The 13,356-nt window shown below is 48.7% G+C and overlaps 1 protein-coding gene across 2 annotated transcripts in view; it reads right to left on the reverse strand.

Annotated features, from left to right (window-relative positions):
- Positions 1 to 2,141: 2,141 nt before the first annotated feature.
- Gata4 (GATA binding protein 4) overlaps positions 2,142 to 13,356 on the reverse strand; it is a 42,775-nt gene continuing 31,560 nt past the window's right edge. The window contains exons 2-6 of one of the 2 annotated variants that reach the window (XM_031362246.1): positions 7,851 to 8,017; positions 6,981 to 7,106; positions 6,660 to 6,747; positions 4,721 to 4,872; positions 2,142 to 3,776 (exon numbers count right to left, since the gene is read on the reverse strand). In XM_031362246.1, coding sequence (XP_031218106.1) covers positions 3,600 to 3,776; positions 4,721 to 4,872; positions 6,660 to 6,747; positions 6,981 to 7,106; positions 7,851 to 8,017 — 710 coding nt within the window. In that variant the 3' untranslated portion in view covers positions 2,142 to 3,599. Of the gene's footprint in view, positions 3,777 to 4,720; positions 4,873 to 6,659; positions 6,748 to 6,980; positions 7,107 to 7,850; positions 8,021 to 13,356 lie in introns of both variants that reach the window. The other variant, XM_031362245.1, reaches the window with a different exon arrangement.

The raw sequence follows: 13,356 nt of genomic DNA on the forward strand, positions 1-13,356 counted from the left end.
CTTTCTTCAGGCTCCATTTGGCCCACCAAGCACTAGGGCACCTTAGACAGACTTCCAAACCTAGACTATACCAGATTCTCAAAACAGGGTTTCCTCTTCTTTTATTTGAGGCAAGGGCTAGTGTAACCCAGGCTGGCCTTGAACTTGTGATCCTCCTGCCTTGAGAGTGCTGAGGTAACAGCCGTATACCACAACACCTGCCTTTTATACAGTGCTGAGGACTGAACCCAGGGCTTCCTGCATGCTGGGCAAATGCTTTACCAAACTGAGGTAAATCCCCAGCCTAAACCTTTCTCTTTTAAGTTAATTATCTCATGTTCCTTTGGTTATGGCAAAGGAAAGTTGACAACTACAGTCAGCATGCCAAGCTTTGGGGTCAGGGCTTCCTCCTAATCATCCTCCAGCCCCACATTCAGTGCATATTCAGTGATGAGAAACTTGTGGCCATTAACATCTCTAGCACCAAACACAAGCACAGCTAAGCTGCCTCCTGCTCAGAGGCCAGGGCCGGGACTTACCCGACTACATAGTGACTTAAACTGGGTTCCAGAAAGTATCTTCATGTTGGTGGCGTAACCATAACGCAGTGTGATTTCTTATGTAGACCTGCCCCTTGAGAAAGGCATTTATTCTAAAAACACATCATTTTTCACCATCCCTTATCCCACCCATGTTCCAACAATTTGAAAGTGTGTCTTTGCCATTGTTGATAATGGCTGAGACAGTGTCTGCCTCCAGGCCCATCTGCATCTTTTACAGTCTCCTGGATAAAGCAACGCAGGCTTCCTTAAGGATTGATTGATTGATTGGTTGATTGATTGACTGGGGGAAGCAACAGGCCTGCTGATCCAGGAGGATGAGTTACCTTAGTTGGAGGGAGTACCAGTTATGAGCATATGTAGAGAGAGTTCTGAAATCCATTTCTAAAGAGAAGTGATGTAAGTGTTTTTAAGCAAAAATGCCCTAACCCAAAACCATGAACTTCTTCTGGCTAACAGCTTGGAATCTGTCTTCTTATTAGGACTCGTCTTACCTGACTGACAGTAGCTCTCAGTTTATTGGCTTTGACTATTTTATTTTTTTTTAAGATTTATTTATTTTATGTATGTGAGTACAATGTCACTGTCTTCAGATACCAGAAGAGGGCATTGGACCCCATTACAGATGGTTGTAAGACACAACGTGCTAGGTGAGAATTGAACTCAGGACCCCTAGAAGTGCAGTCAGTGCTCTTAACCACTGAGCCATCTCTCCAGCCCCCAGGCTATTAGTCTTTTAAGAGCTGAAAAGTTGAGCAGAGCAGTTACCACACAAGCCTGAAGGCCGGAGTTTGATCCCTGGAACCTATATAAAGGTGGAAAAGAGAGAATGGACTCCTGGAAATTGTTCTCTGACCTTTATGGGGTCCTGTGGCATGTGTGTGCATTAACACAATTAACTAAATAATTCTGAAAAATTTTTAGAAGATTTTTCTGGTTTTACATAAAATGGTGTGTGTGTGTGTGTCTATGTTATTACTACTAGGAAATAATCAGGATGCCATGAGATCTGAGACCCTGGATGCCTGATAGGTTTGACATAAGCCAAGTGAAAGGTAGGATGGTTCTGAAGGTGATGCAAGCCCTGCCAATGCCACAGGGACCCAATGAGACACGGCCTTAGGACCAGTGAGTCTTCTATACTCATACTTCGCATATGCAGCAAATAGCCAGTCCTGTCACCTGAGGTGAAGCCAAAATAGGTAAAGGAGACAGAGCTGTGTCTTTTTTTTTCTCACTGGGATATTTGTCTCTGGAGGCCACCTTTCAGGATGTGTTCTAAATCGGTAGACGAAGAGCTCGAGAACCATCGAGTTAAATGGAGCTGAAAGCACTCAGGCAGATGCTCTAAAAATGCCCCCAATCACATGGTGACTTCTATGTGAGACGGTGCGGACAGAGGAGCTTCATCTAAGGCAGCTGCGGTCCTCTCCATCAAGCTGAACCCTGTCCTAAGATCTTCCAGTGCCGTCTCTCACCAGCCTCCACCACCAGTCCCCAGGTGCCAACTGCTAAAACCATGAAGGGGAAACTGGGTAAAGGCAGCCTGCACCATTTGGTCCATTAAAAGGGGCAAGAACACCAGGCCTGCTAGGAAAGACCTCTGAGGGAAAGAGGAACACAGATAAATTTATTAGTTAAATACTGATTTTACAGCCATTTCACCTTAAGACAATGTTAACGGGTTGTGGAGGAGGGACAGGCATGGGAAGGCGGCCTTGAGGGAGAAACAGCATAAATGATTACAACAGAATCTTGGTTCAAAGCTATTCTCTGCTACGGCCAGTAAGGTTTAGGGGTGGGGCTGGGAGTTTGGGATAAAATAAGGTAATGCCACAGTTGGCTACAGCTCTGTGGGTGATGAGGACAAGGAAGAATCTTTGGGAGCCCCAGTAATGGCGGGGGTTCGGGGGAAGGCCAATCCTAGGACAGCTGCAAGCTGTCCTGTCAGCCCTGGGGACATCTTCTCCCATCCATCACCTTTGTCCTTTCACAAATTTCCTTTAGTTGTTTCTGCTTTGAACTTATTTTGCAAACAGTCTGTTTTCTAGACCAAGGATCTGTGCTGGAGAAAGTCCCAGAGTCAGGTAACTGTCTGACTTAAGAAGGCTTGGCTTGGCAGGCTCAGGGCAAGCAAGCTGGAGTCCTGGGAACAGATTGTGCTGTAGACACAACCTCCAGAGGGACCCAAGGTGCAGATGAGCGAAGTCACCAAGACTGCTTTGGTAGCAGGTTTTGTTCCTCCTTGGAACCCCTTGTGTGTAAAGGGGTGAAAAGGATGCTGGGAAACAGCACCTAGTGGCATTAGCCTGCTGCACAACCAGGCTCTAGTTTTGCAGAGGGAAGGAGATGTTCAGGCTGGAGAGCAAGGGATTTGATGTTCCTGGGAGATGGAGGGAAGGCACCACTGCCGGGCTGCGATTTGATGAAGCCATTCTGTATGGGAGATGTGCCTTCTCTCCACCTAATCTCCCCCCAGGAAGCACTCAGTAACGTCTGCATTGCACCCTGCACTTTGGAGTCAGATCTGGTATGGGACATGCAGAGATGTGCCATGCCTCAAGGGGAGTGTTGGACAATGGCAGGGCTGCTGTGTCTGGTCCACAACAAGTAGACACCCTGCTCAGGCTCTAGACGGTATCTTGAAGCCTCAGCCCCTACAGCCACTGTAGGATCACAAAGAAAAACCCACCACCACAGCTGCTGCGGTGCAGAGCTGGGGTGAAAGGAGGTTATGTGTCTGTCCTGGACAGGCAGGTGGAGAATGAGGAAGAAGTCTCCTGCTACACTGAAGAGCCTCACCGTGCTGTGTTTGCAGCCAAGATGGGCTTGCTGGTTAGAACGCAGGCTTTTTCCAGTGCTCCACCTGGAAGGATGTTTGAAGCAACCCAGCACCCATATCCCTAAGTGGTTGTCAACAACTTCAAGTTCTACCCAGTTGTTCTTCAGGAGTTGTTCCCAGACAAAGGGGCTGGCCAAAGGTGCCCCAGCCTTTTACTTTGCTGGCCCCCCAGGTCCCAAGTCCGAGCAGGAATTTGAAGAGGGAAGGAGGGATGCTGATTATGCGGTGATTATGTCCCCGTGACTGTCAGCCAGGACCAGGCTGTTCCAAGAGTCCTGCTTGGAGCTGGCCTGCGATGTCTGAGTGACAGGAGGTGCATAGCCTTGTGGGGAGAGCTTCAGAGCCGACAGCACTGGATGGATGGAGGGCCCATGGCCGGACACAGTGCTGAATGTCTGGAAGGTAGAGAACACAGTGAGCCAGTAGGATGCTCCTGGGGGGTGGGGAGGAGGGAAGGACCAGGATTGAGTAGGAAATAAGGGAGTAAGACGAGCTGCTTCCCTAGGCCCTGGGGTCCAGCTGCTAGGGTCTGTGTGCTCCTCTTTGGCTTCTGAGCACTGTAATCAGAGCCACAGCCCAGGAGTTTGTGCTGCTGTGCTTTCTCAGAAAGCTCTGGCAGCCACAGGAGAGAAGACACTCTTATCACCACTTCCTGGTCAATCAGAGGTCTTCTGGGTCAGACTGAGGTCATCCTCTCCATCCGGAAAGGGTCCTGGCACTCTTGCTTCTGTGGAACCAGGTTCTCTCTAGTTTACTCTAATGGTAGAACCCTCAACTATTGTCTCACAACTAGGGGTAGTGGGGCTGGAAAAGGGAACCTGTGACTTCCTCGACCCTCAAAAGGTAGAGGAACAGGGGTGCCTCAGACCTGCAAGAGGGCACGGTCCCTTGCTGGGCCAGCCATTCTGAGGCTCTCAGGAAGCTAGAGCTCATGAAAACAGCTTGTTGCCCTCTGTGGTTCCCAAGCCCATGACATGCTCACAGGGTCTTCCCGCCCTCTCCTCTGAAAATCCTTCAAGGCCAACCTCAAAGCTCTGCAAGCTCTAGAGTCCAAATCTGCTTCCAAGCCCAACACTCAAGACTGACTCAGGGAGCCATTGGGCTATCTGTCACATGTACCAGGGTGCAGTCCCTTGTTCCCAATGGCCACAGCACAGGAAGGTGCTAAACCTGTGATATTCTGTGTATCCACATCAGTGGAGCTGGACAAGGGGTACCAAGGGCTCAGAGGCTGAGCTGCTTGGAGCCCAATAGCTCAGGCTACAGCTCACCTCCCAAGGCAGGTCTGGCTACTGGGATCTAGAATCTACTGGCCTGTCAGCTCTGTCAGCCTACCCACCTGGGACATGGAGCTGCTGTGCCCATAGTGAGATGACAGCCCAGGCTCTGTCTTGATGGGGCGCATCTCTTCACTGCTGCTGCTGCTGCTAGTGGCGTTGCTGGAGTTGCTGGAGGCACCGCTGGAGGGAGGGAGGCTCTCACCAGGAGGACCTGCGAGGAGGCAGAGTCAGGAAACCCAGTCCAGCTACGAGGACAGAGGCCTGACTTACTCTTGCTGGGTTGGGGGTGGAGCAGTTCTCAAAATAGGACAGAAGCATCAACATTTCAAGGAGACCAATGTACCTTCTTTTAAAAACAGCTGGTCACAAACTCACTGTGTAGGTAAGGATGCCATTGAACTGATATTCCTGCCTCCGCCTCCTGAGGGCTGGGTTTACAAGCCTCTGCCGCCATGCCCAGTTTATGGAATGCTGGGGATTGAAGCCAGGGCTTTGTGTGTGCTAAGTAAGCACACTAACCACTGTGCTACATCACCAGCCTCAAGGGAACCTTTTCAAAAGTCTCTGATTCCCCCACGACCCTAGACCCATGAGAGACAATCCTGGAGACCACGTTGCGTGTGTGTATGTGTGTGTGTGTACACTCTTGATGCTGTTTTTTTTTAAAGATTTATTTATTTATTATATGTAAGTATATTGTAGCTGTCTTCAGACACCCCAGAAGAGAGCATCATATATCATTACTGATGGCTGTGAGCCACCATGCGGTTGCTGGGATTTGAACTTAGGACCTTTGGAAGAGCAGTCAGTGCTCTTAACCACTGAGCCATCTCTCCAGCCCTTGATACTGTTTTTTAGTGTGATACTGCCAGAGGGTTCTGGGACACCAGCTTATAACTAACTATATATTTCTCTGTAGCAAAGTGTGGATAGCCACACTGCTTGGGATAAATAAAGATTACAAATGCCCTGTGCGCTCTAGAACAGACTCTGCTGTGGAATTTACTTTTTGGATTTTGACTTATAGGATGAGGGCTACTCTGCTGAACTCAGTGCCTGCTCCTCCTGTGCCTGGCACATGGGATGGGGGAGGTTACCTAGGGGCTCTGCTGCAGTCACAGTCTGGGGGGGCAGAAATAGGCAGGATCCTGGGGGGGGGGCAGGAGGATTAGGTAGGAAATACTTCTCCCAGTAGCTCCAGCTGAATTTATGAAACTGGAATGATGGCCGTACTTTTGGTGGTAAAAATGGGCAACTTGGTGAGTCTGCCTGTCTGGGGTGAGAAAGTGAACTGTCCATCACATCAGTCAGTTCATTTCCTCTGCAACTGAAGCCAGGCAAACCGTAAGTTGGCAATATGCAGCAGAGAAGGCTCTGGGTAGGGAACATTAATGACTTACTTAATCTAAAAATTAGGAAGGCACTGCCAAGTGTGGTGGCTCATGCCTATAAACCTAGCACTTAGGAACCTGAGGCAGAAGGGCCACAAGTTCAAGACTATCCTGAGCTACATAGAAACTGTGAAGACAGAACAGTATATTGAATAGACTGCCTATCCCGGAGTGAACATTCCAGACCCCATTGCATTCGACTCTCAGTTTGCTTATCAGGAAGACAGGATGACACTGCTTCTATGGGGTCTTGAGAGGCTCTGTGAGGGAACTTGTACAAGTTCAGAGTACTGTGTGACACAAATGTACCCTGATTATAGATCAGTCTGTCAGGAGCACGGCTTGTCTGCTTTTGATCAAAGCGTCAAAAACGGGGGCCACTGAGCAAAATTCCTCTCTCCGGCCCCACACTGATCTAACCAGCCTATTACAAGGCTTCCTAGTGCTGACTTATTTACTGGGCTGTTACTGAGCTCTGAGAGCACCGAGGGGAGGTTGGCATCATACCTTGGCTGCCGAGGCTGGCCGCCTACCAGAGCAGACATGCTCTCAGGTGCTCTGGGAGCTTCTGACTTGTTCTATACTTGTACACAGACCTATTCCTCACCTGCTGGTGTCTTAGATTTATTCAGGTTCTTGGGCTTCCGTTTTCTGGTTTGAATCCCCTCCTTCCGCATTGCAAGAGGCCTGGGAACCTGAAGGGTTGGAGTTAAATACGGATTTCCAGTTGTAGAGTCTGATAGAGTACTGACACACAGACACGCACACAAATAAACGAAGGTTTTTAAAAGAAGAAGCAAGTGGAATCTAGTCTGGAGGAAAGACCAGTGAGGCCTGCAGAATGGGAATGGAGGAGGTTCCTCTCAGGCAGAGCTGAGGGCATGAGAGGGGTGGGACATAGACACAGCAGGGCAGGGCATCCACTCACCCCATGGAGCTTCATGTAGAGGCCACAGGCATTGCACACAGGCTCGCCCTCAGCATTACGGCGCCACAGCGTGGTGGTGGTAGTCTGGCAGTTGGCACAGGAGAGGCCTACCCGGCGAGAAGCAGACTACAACATAGAAAGGAAGTGTTTTGTGTTTAGCAAGGCTAGGCCAGAATAGTCCCTTGGGAGCCCCTGGGCTAGCCTTAGCACTAGCTCTGGGTATCTAGACCATTCATAGAAACAGATGGGAGCCCCTGTCAACAGAAAAATTCTTGCCCAAGGTAGGATTCATGAATTCCAGTGCCTGATGTTTGGGGTGCTTAGGGTGAGGAGTTTGATGGGCTTCAATGAGGAAGCTTCGGAACGTATCTCTCTGTTCCCCTTCCCTGCCATACACCAGGGTTGGTATTAGACAGAGTCAAATGGCATTAAAAAAAAAAAAAAAAAAAAAAAAAAAAAAAAAAAAAAGCACAGATCCAGGTGGCAAATACTTGGACTCTGGGTCATGCTAGGGGATCAACTGAAAATAAGACAAGCTCCTGGTTTACGTTGGTCTCAAGCCTGGAGACCTGGATCTGGCTCCTCTCGGCCAGTGGCTGTTGCCAGTTACCTTTCTGAGCTTTACTTCCTTCCCACTGATGCATTGTGATAGGGATGGATTAGCTGGGCCAGCATCTTTGGAGTGAGTGCAAGCTCACTCTCAAGGTATGAGAAGCTCCCTCCTTACCCTACCTAACCCCTTAGCTTATATCCCTTAACTCCAAAGTTTTAAAGCTGGGGAAGAGAGCCTCAAAGCCAAGTGCAGAGAGGAAGGGAGAAGCTGACTGCTCTCCAGGCTGGTGGACCTAAGCTATAGAGATGCTCACTTACCAGCCGGCGCTGAGGCTTAATGAGGGGCCGGTTGATACCATTCATCTTGTGATAGAGGCCACAGGCATTGCACAGGTAGTGTCCTGTCCCATCTCGCCGCCAGAGTGGGGTGGACATGGCCCCGCAATTGACACACTCTCTGCCTTCTGAGAAGTCATCGAACATATCTACTGGGGGAGGACACAGGAGAAAAGACACAAATGATTACTTCTTTGTTTGGCTCAGAGATCTTTCACCTAGAAAGCAGGGCAGGATGTCTCCCCGGGAGACCTATTCTTCCTCACTTAGGACCGAATGGCCAATGGGTTCCACTCTCTGCCATCTAGATACAGCGGGGCTGCCTGAGATAGAGTCATCAAGCTGCCCAGGTTCTGGGGGACCCTTTTGAGTCCATGTCTTGCTTCCAGAGTCTTTATAGCATCCACCTAACCTACTCGGACCCTTTTCTTCATTTTCCTTTTCAAAATTTTGACCTTGTGATGATTTGAACATGAAATGTCCCCACAGGCTTCTGGTTTGAACACTTGGTTCCCAGTTGGTGGCCCTGTTTTGGGAGGCTGTGGAACCCAGCGAGGAGGTGGAACCCGGCTGGCAGAAGCAGAACGCTCAAGGTTATGCTGGGATCCTTGTTCCTCCCCTACTCTCTCTGCTTTCTGGTCTGTGGTACTCTGAATCCTCCACAGTATGCTGACAGCCCTATCCATTCCTCCGTGCTTCCTTTGCCACAGAGGACCAAATCCCTATGAAATCATAAGCTAAAATAACTCTTTTATCTGTTAAGCAGTTTTGTTCTAGCTCTTGTGGTCCTAATAACTGCAAAAGTAACTCACACTGATTATTGTTCCTTTGGAGTACATGCGATGGAATGTAGAGGTATTTACACTGTAGGAGAATTAGTACTGAAACAGGTAAAGAAAGTACAGGGCACTAACAGAGTTGTAGGCGTGTCATTATATTCTGTCCTTTGTAAGACTTCCAGTGTTGACACATGCTTTTGCCTAGTTGAGGTCAAGCTGATATGGTCAAGCCTATCTTGCTTTGCTATGTTTGCTTAATGCCCTAATGTGTTACCACATTGGAAATGTATTATAAACTCCTCCCCTCACACTGTAATAGTCCATCACTGAAATGTTTCCCCACCTTTCCCTTCTGCTCTTCAATAGCTGCTTAATCCCTGCCTAGTTTCTGATATTTGTTTTGTAAATATGGTCTCTTGGTATGTAAATCTGTGAGTTTCTGCTTATTACTCTGAATACTGTCCTAGAAGGGGAATGTCTAGGTCACAGAGACTAGAGTTCTGTTTACATTCTTAAATGAATAGTTCTTAGTTTTCCCACACGTGACAGTTAGCTTTAACTGTCAACCTGACACAGAACTATTGCCAACTGAGTTACCTCAGAAGAGAGTCTCAATGAGGGATGGTCGGCTACATGGGATTGGCTGTGAGTGTGTATATGGAAGCTTGTCTTACTTAATTGATGTGGAAAGACGCAGCCCAGTGTATGCACCATTCCCTATGCAAGGAGTCCTGGACCGTACAAGAGTACAGAAAAGGAGCACACGCAAGCAAGCAAGCACAGATGCATACATTCGTTTCTCTCTGCTCCGGACTGTGGATGTGATGTGAACTGTGACCTCAAGCTCCTGTTACTGTGCCTCCCTATGGTGATGGACCATGACTTGGAATTGTAATGTAAAGTAAACCCCTTTCTCTCCTCTGTTTCTTTTTGCCAGAGTACTTAGCAACAGAAATGAAACTAGGATACTATTTTTAACCGTAATGCATGATCTGATATTATTATTGTTTGCCCTTTTCTTGGTATATGGAGCATATAATAAAGACACCAGCCATAATCCTTAGTGCCTTAGAGTCAATCAAGTGCGAGTGTCAACCCTCCACCAGAGGACTGTCATCCTCTGCCTTCCGTTCGCTAACCCTTCCCCTTTCTCTTCCACATCTGCAGAATTCTACAATTGGTGAATCCCACATGTCCCTTCTCATTGCCCAAGTGAGAGAGGTAGGGTTGGTTTTCTCATTCCCTTTGAGTCATATTAAACCTGGTTAAAAACTTCCAGAAGTCTCTCTGACTCATGCCATCTAAATTTTGCGTCCCTAAGCACAGCCACCTTAGTCTTCAAATTGCCCCTTTCCTGATACCAAAGGCAATGCTGAGTTCTTCTCGGGGGTGGGGGGCAGTGGTACCCCTTAGAAGGCAGGGTTAAAGGTCCATCCTTCCTTTAGGCACCAGGTGGGGGGTGGGAGGGTTGTTGCCAGCTCCAGTGTTCAGTAATCAGCACTAAGAGAATGTTGGCTGGAAAAGGATAGGGCACCCTCCCCATAACTCTGGGTACACAAACAGTCATTTACACCTGCAAACAGTGTGTCCACACCAAGCAAACAATACACAGGTGTGAGGGGCTATTTGCTCAGACCTGGGAGTTAAGGAGAGCCAGCACGCAGGCTATTTTTACACCTGTGTCACGCTGAAGGCCCTTCATCAAGGTCACCTGCCTCTAGAGGTGACTCTTGCCCATGCCCTGCTCTCTGCTGGGCCACCACCAGCACCACCACCAGCACCAGCACCTTGCCTGTAGCCTGTCAGCCATGCTCTTCCTCTCAAGCTCTCTCCTGAGAACAGTAGAAAAGCCAGGAGTTCCCAGAGCCAGTAGCTGAGAGGTAGGCAGCAATGGCAGTCTTTTGTTTGCCATGAACACTAGATGGCACTACAGTCTCAAGATGTAACCAAGACCACAGACTAGCTTAACACACACCTTGGCATAGCTATGTTCACTGTTCTAGGCCAAACCTATGCAACCCTTTGATCCTGTTTTTCAGAGAATAGGTGATACATTTTAACAATGGTTTTCCTACCCAGGTGAAGTCACTGGACATTGGCAAATGTGTATTCGTCATCCACATATATTTAGCAAACCTCTTATGATTGAAACAAACCAACAGATGCCACGGGAGCTAAGAGGATGCCTCGGTCTTGGAATGCTAGTGGTCGGGGTTAACAGACTGGCCCTGAGAACCAATAGGGAGTGACAAGATGACTCATTCCATTTTCAGAACTCTCAACTGGGTGTGGGCTTCGTGGCAGACACCATTGGCCTAGGATAGGAAATGTGGAAGTCCAACCCAGTTAGACCTGTTAGTGTCACTCAGCAGCCAAAGGAGGGAGCAGGGCAGGAAGCAAGGACCATGCTCCCTCATGACACCTAGCCAGGCATGCCTGTGTGTGGACTCCACCACCTAGTCTTACGACCCAACCACGTCAACGAAATGTTACATGGGAATTTTATTTTTTTAAAAAGATTTGTTTTATGTGTCTAAGCATTTTGCCTACATGATGTACATGTATCATGTTGTGCCTGGTACCTGCAGAGATGAGAAGGCATCAAACCCCTGAAACTAGAGTTTCTGGTGGTTGTGAGCTACCATGTGGCTTCTGGGAACCAAACCCTGTTACTCTGCAAGAGCATCAAAGCGCTCTTACTCACTGTGATGTCTCTCCAGCCCCCACAGGGAAACCTCACGTGATTAATACGAAGGCGATGTAATGGAGGCGCAAGATGCTGACTCTGGCTTGCAAACTGAAAACCAGAACATGCAAGTTGTCCTGCCGTGTGGTAGCAACACGGGCGGCCAGAGAGCAGCCTTGTCTGGACTAACTGTGGGGGCTTCTGTTTTCAAGAAAGTGTGAGTCTGGAACATCATAGCTACTCCTCTTTAAAATTCTGATTTTGAAAAAGAAGATATATGATTCCCAAGCAGCTTTCAACCCCACCTAGGTGGAGGGAGCATCTTATGCTCTTATGTAGGACACAGAAATAAACTCCCCTTCCTCCTGGGCCGAGGAATGGGAGGAATGCAGCCTATCTCTGCCACTTAGTACCTATTCTGGGGGAGAATGAGTGGCCAGCTATGACTCCCCAAGTCAGCACTTCTTACTCTTTCAACCAAAGAGTGCAGGATATACCTTCCCAGAGAGCAAGTTGAGGGCCCAGCCATGGCTCCAGCCTGGGACAGCCTGCCTCCTACTCCTGCCCCTCTCCAGTACAGGTCCTGGTCCTGCCACTGGGGAACAGTGGGAATTCGACCCTAGAGTGTGGGTCAGCATCTCCCCACTCTGAGAGGACAGTCTTGTAATAATAGCTGCAAAGCACTTTGCAAATAAGAGAGAAAATGTCCAACAATGGCTGTGGAGTGCTCTGCAAACACCCAGTGGGAAACTGTTGATGGATTAACCTGAGGTTGGGGGAAGAGGGGCAGAGGGAGGGGAAGGCAGGGGACAAAGGAACTAGGGAGAAGTTGAGGACACAGGGAAAGAGAAGACTTAGAAATCTGATGCTTTCTCTAGGCATAGATGAGGCCAGACTTGGATCCATAGGTTTCCTAACTCCTTTGAGGCCGAAGGCTATGAACATTGGAAGCAAAAGTTCATATTATATATGTAGGAGTTCTCAAAACTGCTGTTCGTAGGAAATGGGGAATTCTTTCCTCATTCTAAAGATGGGCACCTAACTCCTCTCTACCACCCATGCCCTACTTTAAATACTTTTTCTTTCAAATGGGAGCACATTGCTGCAGGATGGGTATTCCTGGAAACAATGGCAAGCTACAGCCACCCAAGTGCCTGGAAGGAAAATGGGGCTATGACTTCTTGAGGCTAACACAATCAAAGGTAGGGTCTCAACCTACCCCTACCCGTCCCTTCATCCTGTAGAATGCACCCATAAGGCTGTGCAAAACACAGGAAGCAAATGTGGACTGGGAGAAGGACAGGAGGAGGAGAAAAGGAGAGAGAAAGAGAAGAAAACCAGGTCACACCAGGAGCACCCTTCTGGGCACGGTTGAGGGAAAGGTTTATCCCTGGGCCTTTGAGAAACAATCACAAGTAGCTGATGCCGCATTGCCAGTTTGCACTTTGAGGGTCACACAGGCCCTAACCTGTGTGGATGGGTCCTTCCGTCTTCATCTGTTGGTGGAGAACAGAATCTGAGCCAAAGCCCGTGCTAGAGGAACATTGGCTCCATGGTTGGGTGTCTACTTGATGTGATCTCTTCTGGACTTCTGCAGCTCAAACTTTCACCTTCTGTCTATTATTTACTGACACACACACACCCCCCCCCCCGCCCCAGGGCAAGTGCTGAACACACAGGCTTGGCAGAAAAAGTGGAGCAAAATCTCTTTCCAAAGTTGCATTGGCCCAGCTGAGAATACACAGCTCAAAGCAAATAATTCTATTAAATACGGCAGACCGCAGTGAATCTGGCCTGCAGTACCCTCTCTCCACTTCCATTGCCCTAGATGACTGTGTCATGTATTCAGAGAGGGGTGGCACGACACACAATGATCATGTCATGCCCAGGGTAGCTAGTTATCAGGGTTAGGGAAAGAGCCAGATGGAGAAGAGAATTCAAAATGGAAAATCTTCAGGGACGGGGGTACAGGGGGGAGGGGCAGGTACCTCCTGGACTGAGTGCAAGGGACCTTTCTCTGGGC

This window comes from Mastomys coucha, unplaced genomic scaffold (assembly GCF_008632895.1).
Source record: "Mastomys coucha isolate ucsf_1 unplaced genomic scaffold, UCSF_Mcou_1 pScaffold9, whole genome shotgun sequence".
Lineage (NCBI taxonomy): Eukaryota > Metazoa > Chordata > Mammalia > Rodentia > Muridae > Mastomys > Mastomys coucha.